Source organism: Erinaceus europaeus, chromosome 17, assembly GCF_950295315.1.
Source record: "Erinaceus europaeus chromosome 17, mEriEur2.1, whole genome shotgun sequence".
In the NCBI taxonomy this organism is placed as follows: domain Eukaryota; kingdom Metazoa; phylum Chordata; class Mammalia; order Eulipotyphla; family Erinaceidae; genus Erinaceus; species Erinaceus europaeus.
Window position 1 is genome coordinate 26,200,646 of NC_080178.1, and position 9,481 is coordinate 26,210,126.

General features: G+C 48.8%; 1 protein-coding gene across 3 annotated transcripts in view; it reads right to left on the minus strand.

Annotated features, from left to right (window-relative positions):
- Positions 1-8,129, minus strand: part of LDLRAD3 (low density lipoprotein receptor class A domain containing 3) — an 852,030-nt gene extending 843,901 nt beyond the window's left edge. For 2 of the 3 annotated variants that reach the window (XM_060176608.1, XM_060176607.1), the window contains exon 1: positions 7,975-8,078. Coding sequence is in view for 1 of the 3 variants with exons in the window: in XM_007521826.3 (XP_007521888.1) it covers positions 7,975-8,020 (46 nt within the window). In the remaining 2 variants the exon portion in view is untranslated. Of the gene's footprint in view, positions 1-7,974 lie in introns of all 3 variants that reach the window. The other variant, XM_007521826.3, reaches the window with a different exon arrangement.
- Between the last annotated feature and the right edge of the window lie 1,352 nt (positions 8,130-9,481).

Sequence of the window (9,481 nt, forward strand, 5' to 3'; positions counted from 1 at the left end):
AGTCTTGTGACTTCCATACAGTTCTGTTCCCATCAAGGTCACACGTGCACTGGTTTATGAAACATTTAGAACAGCCTCCGAGATACAGCTTCCCAGATAATCAAAGGAGGTAAACAGCCTCCCATCTCTACCAATGAATCTTCAAGGGCAAAGAGCAAGTCTTACCCTGAATGTGAAGTTTTTCACCCCTAGATAGCACACATCACAGTGCCAGGATATGGCAACCTTGGTAGTAAGTACCCCGCTGAACAACCAAATAAGAGTTTCAGAGTGGTCTGGGAGATGGCACAGTAGATAAAGCATTGGATTCTCAACCATGAGGTCCCAAGTTCGATCCCCGGGAGCACATGTACCAAGTGATGTCTGGTTCTTTCTCATGAATAAATAAATAATTTTTTTTTAAAAAAAGAGTTTCAGAAACATTTTCTAGACAGTCAGGGAGGTTTCTCCATGGGAGAACGCCTGCCTGGTATGTGTGACAGTGCTGGGTTCAATTCTTGACATATGACCAAAACAAAGACTAAGCCAACTGGAACTCAGTGGACTCACTAGTACTTTGGTCTCTTTCATAAGTAAAAGAAAAGAAAAAGTGAGTCAGGGAGGTAGCCTGACAGTATTGTGCACGCTTGGCCGCTTGGGCCCTAGGTTTTGATCCCCAGTAACACAAAATACTAAGATTCTAGTTACCCCAAGACAAATAGGGCAATGGCACGTGCACATGTAGCAAGCTAACCACCTCAGCAGAGAAGTTGTGTGAAGAGGGCATGATTGGAGGTAAAAATGCCTGATCAAAGATAACACGCCCTTCTCCACACCACGAGTCCAGCCCCCTTCTCTCTCCCTGCGAATTCATGCACAAAGGAAGCAGCAGTAGACAATGTATATTGCTAGTCTGAAGAGAGGAGGAGGTGAAAAAAATCTCTAGGAAGGCTGGAAGCTGAACAAAGGAAACGGCAGCTGGAAGGCAAAGAGTCTTAAAGGAGTCCAAGTGTTATAAAGTGACACAGAACATAACTTTACGAGGATTTGAGGGAAGTGTAAGAAGAATATTTCTGAAACAGCAACCTGCCGTAGCTTCTATAGATGATTTTCCCCACCATCTGCAGGACTGACTCAAGTTGTAAAGCTTTTTGATGGGGAGAGAGAGAGATGGAATTCTGGGGAGGGGTGAGGAGTAGAGAACAGTAAGTGCTCTGTAGACTGGAGGAAAGGGGGCTTCCAGGGTTAGAATTTCAACACAGGATTCCGAGGCAAACTTTCTGACTGTTATTCCTTAGCCCCCAGGGCTTGTGCGACTCCCAAGTTTAATATTCAGAGAAGCAGGTGGCTTTTGGTGTCACTCACTGCCACCTGCTTTCTCCCAGAAAACCAAACTACAGGCTGTCATTCCAGATGCAGTCACTGTGGCACCACGAGGAAGCACCAGGGAAAAGGTCAGTGCTGAAGGCATTTCCAGCCAACAATATGTTTTTGTGCTGAACTTGTGAGGTCCCCGAAACGTGATAAGTAAAATAAGCCCACAGCAGAAGTGTGCCATCCAGAACCCAGAAGAGGAGGCTACTCACACTCAATCAGGGGTTTTCAATCTCAACATCTGGCAACATCTGGAGCTGTTTCTTTAATGGCACAACCTGGGGAGAGGCTGGCAGGAGGAGACTGCTACTTAGCATCCAGAACCACTGGTGTGTTAAATATCTAACGAAAGAGAGGCCAACCCTCCACAATGAAGAACTACCCAGCCCAAGATGTCACTAGCACCAAGACTGAGAAACCCTGCACTAGACAAACTCCATCCCTGAGACCGACTCCAGGAACCCCTACAAGCTCACCTGAATGAATCACACAGGGTCACTCTGACTGAGCAGTGAACCTGCCACAAGGTCCAGTTTTTTATGGTAACCAGTGCAGGTGTCTCCCTAACTCTCCAAACATACACTGTTCCTATGAAACTTCGCATAAGCCAAAATGGCATGGAGCAAAACTGGAATTAGCATTAATCTATAGGGAAAGATCTTTTTACACAGATATCCTCTGCCCCACTAACCTACCAAATCACACCAAACAGTATATGAAATCTAACCTAACAGTTATTTTGTGTAAAAGCAGAACGTAGTTAAGTACAGCCTGGATAAAGTAGCTCCCAGGGAACGCTTTGCTCAGGCTTGGAGTTACCTCTCCAGCAGCTGCTGCAACACAAACACCACAGAATATACACTGGATATTTCCACCTCTTAACTTTTCTCTTAAAAGTGGAAACTCTTTTCACTCTTTTTTGGTTATTCTGGAAGACAGGTACTTTACCAAGGTTTGTTTCTCTTTAAAGGTGCGTGGCTCAACGTGAACTTTCAAAAAAATGGGGAATGCCTGCATTAAACATCAAGCAAATCTACATCTTCAGATCTCCTGGCTGCTCTCCCAGGTGAGTGTTTTAAAAAAGAATCTTTTTTGAGGCCACTCCTCAGTATCCAAGAGAGCAAATTCTTCTACAAAAAATTAGTTATATTTACTGAGACATCTTAAAAAAAAAAAAACCTGTGTCTTCAGGTAGTGGCCCTGGAAAAACAAAGTTGCATGATTAGGATGTCCCAAACATGTCCAAAATATTGCACAGAAAGAGAGAAAAAGAACAAACAAGAAGACTTCACCACCTATCCTTGTGCCCAGGGCGACCTCACAGGTAAAAAAAAAAAAAAAAGTCACATTGCTCTCCACTGAGTCCACGGCATGTGGTAACTTTCATTTCTCTTTTTTCTCTGTAAAAAGCAAAAAGCATATAAGAAAAAGAGACTATAGAAATATAGAGCTTAATTAATGAAAGCAAACCCTTATCAAGAATTCAGGTTGGGAGTCGGGCGGTAGTGCAGGGGGTTAAGCACAGGTGGCGCAAAGTGCAAGGGCCAGCGTAAGGATCCCGGTTTGAGACCCCGGCTCCCCACCTGCAGGGGAGTCGCTTCACAGGCGGTGAAGCAGGTCTGCAGGTGTCTATCTTTCTCTCCCCCTCTCTGTCTTCCCTTCCCTTCTCCATGTCTCTCTGTCCTATCCAACAACGATGACATCAGCAACTACAACAATAAAATAAGTAAGTAAATAATAAATTTTAAAAAAAAAAGAACTTAGGTTAAGAAACCAAATCACAGCCTGTGTAGTTCCTTCCTGCCAAGTGTGACTCCCCACTCTTGTGCACACAACAAAAATCTTCAGAAAACACGGTATTTTTAAAAGCTGCTGGTGGCACATCTGGTTGTGTGCACCTGTTACCATGTGCAAGGACCCAGGTTCAATCCCCCAGTCGCCACCTACCGGAGGGATGCTTCATGAGCGGTGACACAATGCTGTACCATGTCTTTCTTTCTCTCTCACCCTCTCTACCTCTCCCTCCCCTCTCACTTTCTCTCTGTCCTAGCAAATAGATATCCAAAAATATAAAAATAAAAGCTGCATCTTTCCTCAAGAACTGTGATTCATTCATTTTGAAGACTTATTCATTTATTTAGTAAGAAAAATTGAGAGGGGAGGGAGTGAAAGAGGAGAGACACCTGCAGTACTGCTTCACGGCTTGTGAAGCTTTCCCCCTGGAGGTAGGGACTAGTAGAGGCTTGAGCATGGTAACATAATGCTTAACACTGCCCAGCTCCTAGACTGTGATTTACTATGAGTTTGCCATGACCATGAACTGCTTGATGAGTTCAGAGTAGTGACCACAAAGTCAACAGACTGGGGAGGGGGGTTGTTTGTGAAAACAATCTCACTGACTGTTCTTTATTTTTTACTTATTTATTTTAACAGGAGGGAGAGAGAGAGACCAGAACAGCTCTGGCTTACGGTGGTGTTGGGTATTGAATCTGAGACCTCAGAACCTCATGTTCGAAAGTCTTTTGCATAACCATCATGCTGTCTCCCCAACTCTCATTGGCTGTTAATTCACAAAAACCATTGGGAGAAGAGGCTTTTGGAGGCACTGTGCAAATGCCTGCAAACTGTGGGAGAAGCCCAGGTTAGGAGCCTGGGAAAACTCAAGTTAGAATCCAGCCATCAGTGGTCTGGGAAATGGCACAATGGATAAAGCATTGGACTCTCAAGCATGAGGTCCTGAATTCAGTCCTTGGCAGCACATGTACCAAAGTGCTGTCCAGTTCGTTCTCTCTCTCCTCCTATCTTTCTCATTAACAAATAAATAAAAATCTTTAAAAAAAATCCAGTCTTCAACCCCTACTCTGGTCCCCTGGGTATGAATGATCACTCCTGAACCACAAACTCACCTCCTGCTACACAATCTCATTAAGGGAAAAATTAACCCAGCAAGCTAGGAGAGGGGCCACAGATACTGGGTTCCCACCCTTCCACTGCTCCCTCAGCCCATGTAAGCAAGCAAGGTATAAAACGTAGACTTAGGGGCCAGGCAATGGTGTACCTGGTTAAACACACAAATTACATCGCACATGGACCTGGGTTCAAGCCCCTAGTCCCCATCTGCAGGTGAAGTAGGGCTCTATCTCTTCCCTCTTCTCAATTTCTCTCTGCCTCTATCTAAAAATAAATGAATAAATAAATAAATAAATAAATATAAACTTAATAAAAAGAAAGAAAAGGGGAGTCGCGCGGTGGTTTAAGTGCAGAGGTTTAAGCACAGGTTGCGCAAAGCGCAAGGACTGGCTCCCTGCCTGCCAGGGAGTCGCATCACAAGCGGTGAAGTAAGTCTGCAGGTGTCTGTCTTTCTCTCCCCCTCTCTGTCTTCCCTTCCTCTCTCCATTTCTCTCTGTTCTATCCAACAATGATGACATCAATAACTACAACAGTAATAACTACAACAATAATAACTACAACAAGAAAACAACAAGGGCAACAAAAGAGGATAAATATTTAAAAACAGAAAGAAAAGGAAGAGACTAGTGTAAGCTTATCTGACTAAAAACTTTGCTAAGACTATAAATTTCAACTTCTCCAAACTGCACGTTGAAGATGAGGCTACAAGGCCTGGTGCATTTGTCCAATAACGAGAAGGATCCTAGAGATCCACAGTTTACCAACATGCCCTCCCCTGCTTTCATCGCCACCCTCCCCCCAACTCCCCATTTACCCCAAGATAAAAGGCCTAAGTGGACTGCCAGGAAAAAAAAATAAAAGTAAAAAAAAACAAACCACCTCACACCCCAGCTGGGAGCCTCAGTTGCATCTCTTTGAAGATGAAAAGCCACAAGGTGTGTTTATTTGTACTTGGGTGTACACACTCATCTACCACACTGGGTTGAGTGCAGAGCCACTCAACTAGTTAGAAAAAATTAACAATAAAGTCCATCCATTAAAGGTTCATACCAGTAAGCAGATCTTTCCAGGGGAAAAAAGTCAATACCTGGGAGGATACACATGGGGGAGAAGGAGAAGGACAATACCAAGCTCTGCACTGACAGAGACTGTCAGGTAATCTACAGAAATGTAAACTCTAGAGGAGATGAGAAGACTGGCCACCCGCAGGACAAGGCCACTGGTTTCGCCCAACCTGTAAAAGGGAGCTGGACATGTGGGGGGGGGAGCTTAGGCTGAGTGCTTCTCACCAAGACATTAAAAATAGACAGTCAAAATCAATGTCTCAGTTCCCTAACACAAACAATAAAAACAAAGGAAGAAAAAAAAAAAACCATACATAAGAAGGTTCCTGAATAACAAAGGTCTGTCAGTTGCTCTTGAAGAGCTGGAATGTGAGTGGCCTCACAGCCTTACAAAGACCCGGAACTCAGAGCAGAGCTCAACTTTGACCCCAGGTTTCTTCAAAGACTATCAAAGGGAGACAAAAATCCAAAGCACTGGTTTGTATAGTCTCTCTTGTATCAACTTCCCTGGAGAGGATGGGGGTGTGGCACCTGGGACAGGTCCCACTATGAAGCCGAAACTGGCCTGTGTGGACATCCCAGTGGGTGAGGAGACCATAGGGCACCCTACCAGCATCAGCAAAACCAAGTGACCCTGTTTCTGACAACACTTCTGGTCAAAGTCGAATACAGGCTTGAAGGAGGCGGCTTAATATAACATGAAAAGTATACACAACCCAACCAGCCCAGACACTTCTAAGCCAAGTCCTGAAAAGGCTGCTTAAAGTCACACGAGCTCAATGACCACAGATAACGGAAAACCACCACCTGAGACCATCAGACAGTCCCATGCCCACTCCCATGGCTACTATATTTATTTTAGTCCTATTTTATATATGCACACACATATATCAAAATGCCAGCGCTGACCAGAGAAAGGCAAAATTAACTTTACAGCTATTTTTACAGAGATAGAAACTTATCCCAAGTGACCAGCTGGGGGTGGGGGGTGGGACGAGGAGAGAGATGCAAAAAATATCAGTTTCCATAGAGTCACAAGCTGCTCCAGTAGGACACACAAAAGCCACATTCTAGGCTGTAGTGTTGGACACACCACACTACACTCACACACACAGCCCTGTGGCTCTCCTCAGGGCTCCCTGTCTGGCCCGTCGTGGACATCTGTCTGTTCCACCAGCTGCTGAATAACCATTCAAACCTACCAGAGGCTACTAGCTCTTCCTTGGAACTCTCTCCTTGGGACTGGCCCAAGAGTTCAGGAGAAATGAGGACCTGGCTAGAAACCCACAGCAGCCATCAGCATTTCCCCCACAATCCCGACTATGGAAGCCACAGCAAACCCACAGACATCCAGTGTCTGGATGATGTCATAGGGCTGAGGGCGGAGGGAGACTTCCCGGCGGATTCTGAGGTTGGCCAGGACCAGGTATCTTAAGGAAGGAGGGAGAACTCTCTTTCCATGAGCACACCTGGGGGGGGGGGGGCGGAGGAGAGGGGAGCCCAAGTCAGAACGAAGTGAGCCTCAACCTCCCCCCTGTAAACACACAACCCAAGAAAGACACCTTCGTGGTCAGTAGCTTAAAGCACTTGCAGAGCTCAGGCAAAGCTGAGCCATGGGATGGCACAGACGTCAAGCCAGCAAAATTCTGCGGCAGAAAAGTTCACTGGGCCCTGTCACCCACTTTCTGGGCACCAGCTGCCCAGAAATCAACATCAGGGGGCCAAGAGCTGGCCAAGCCCAGGAGGGGCAGCTGACAGCTGTGGCGGGCGGGCAGGGCGGGCCGGGGGCAGGGGCAGGGGCAGGGGCAGGGGCAGGGGAGGAAGGGCTCCCTGGGCTGGAATTCGGAGCGTGCCCACATCAGCAGAAAAAGTTCCTGAGTGCTGGAGCACGCGGCCTGGAAGAAGCCGGTGGCTCCGCGGGGCCTCGAGACGAGGATGCCAGGCTCAAGATGCCAGATGCAGCCCGGGGTCCTCTCCCTGGGAACTTCCCCAGCCAGGGCAAGAGAGGGGGCAGTCCAATGACAGAAATAAATATCCTGCTCCCGTCACCGGTGGGAAAGTGCAAACCATCCCCAGCTCCGGCCCTGCTACAGCTCTCTCCTGACCCAAAACCGAACGCGGTCCCAGGCAAAGGTGGAAGGCAGCGGCGCTTCTCCTCGGCGCACAGCTCAGCTGGGGATACTGAGACATGAGGGTGGGTGCACACCACGCACTCCAGAAGAGGGTCCTGGGAAAGGCTGGCGAAGCGCCGAGCACCCGGGCGCCTGAGATGATGGGGCTGAGAGAAGAGTTCTCTATTTCCTTTCCCTTTCTCCTTTCCCCCAACACAACACACAACGCAGGGAGACACACTGGAGCGACGCCCAGTCGGGGAAGCCGCGGGGCTCCCCACAGCCGGGCTGCACAAAAAGCCCCGCCCGCGCGCGCACAGCACAGCCCGAGCCGGCGCGCACGCCCACACAATAGCACGACGCGCGCCCCGCCGCGGCCCCTCGCCGGGGTCCCGGCCAGCCCGGCGCCGGGGGCCGCCCTCCCTGCACACCCGCGCCCCGAGACGCAGCCGGAGCGCGGAAAAGAGGCGCGATCGCCGCCCGCCAGCCGCGCCCCGCGGCCCGCACGAAGTTCGCCCGACGGCCCCCACACTCACCCGCGGCGCTGCTCAGCAGCAGGCACAGCGGCCCCAGCAGCCACATGGCGCGGCCGCTGCTCCCCGCTGCCCGGCGCCTTCGCTGCCCCCTCGGCCTCGGCACTGACCCCGCCCCTCGCCGCTCCGGCCCCGCCCCCCGGCTGCCCCTCCTCCGGCCCGCCCCGCCCTCCGGGGCCTGGCCGGGTCGCTCAGCGCAGCGCGGCGAAGTTTTGCCAGCTGCACGCGCGCGCCTCAGGGCCCCGCCCCCGGAGGTTCCCAGAGGACCCTGGAGGGTCGCGCCCTTTGACCCCTCGCCGCCTGTTCATTTAGCTTGGCAGAATCTCAGGGCAGCCCCCACCCTGTCCTCTCTGCCTAGTCTTTCCCTTCACGTCCACCTCCCCTTGCGTCCCCATCCTCCAAGGATTCGAAGCTCGCCACCACACCAGACCCAAAAGTTCTTGTGCTCAGCTCCAAAGTAAGTTGACTTCAGAAAGTGGAGGAAGACGTTGAAATAAAGGTCCGATGTTATGTAGAGACACCAGTTTTGTTTTTAGTGGTGGCAGTGGTGCTTCACCAACTTGAGTGTGCAACCGAGCTCACTGGGGATCTAGTAAATGTTGAGTCAGTGGGTCTAGGTGGAGTCTGAGAACCTGCTTTCCAGCTGGTTCAGAATCACAGGCGGAGTTGGGAATCCAAGACTGTCAAGGTACACAGCAGTGACATCATAGTTACTATTTTTCTGAGTCTTGTCTGCCTAGCCTTGTAACGCGCGGGTTCCAGTAGAAAAGGAAAGTAAATGTCAAAGCAGATGCCCAGATGCAAAACAACAGCTGCTCCAGTTGCATCTGGGCCATTAATATAGCGCTGGGGGGAGTTCCCAAAGGATTTAGATGGTAGGGGGGGGAAATGCAGTGACGTGTGTGCGTGTGTGCGTGTGTGCGTGTGTGCGTGTGTGCGTGTGTGTGTGTGTGTGTGTGTGTGTGTGTGTGTCCTCTCTCCATCTCACTACACCTCCCTAAAAATTAATGCAAATAACCACCACAGCTGAAAACAGCTCCTTTCCATAAGCAAATTGGCTTTTTTAATCGTTTAATGCAACAATACGATGAATCTCAAAAGCATATTTTTTAAAATTCAACCCTAAGTTTAGTGTATATTCTATAAGATTGCACCTATAAGACATGGGGGAGGGAGTTACATGGATCAAATCAGAACAGTAATTGCCCTGATGTGGATCTGCAGTACAAGGATGTGTAAATAGGGAGCGTGGGTAGAGGAGAGCTGGTGGCACACGTGCATCTTAAGGCAGTTGTTGCACAACTTTACACTTGTCAAAAAGTAATAGACCTTCACCCCTAAACCCACAACTAAAAAAGAAAAATAGTGACTTTCACCTTATATGAATTATGCCTGTTTCAAGCAATATAGAAGGTGTGGGTTCTGGGACTAGATGCAAGGGAGGTTACAGAGGGGAGCGGTGAAGACTCCAGGATACTGAGATCCAACGATTTCTTTTTTATATATATTT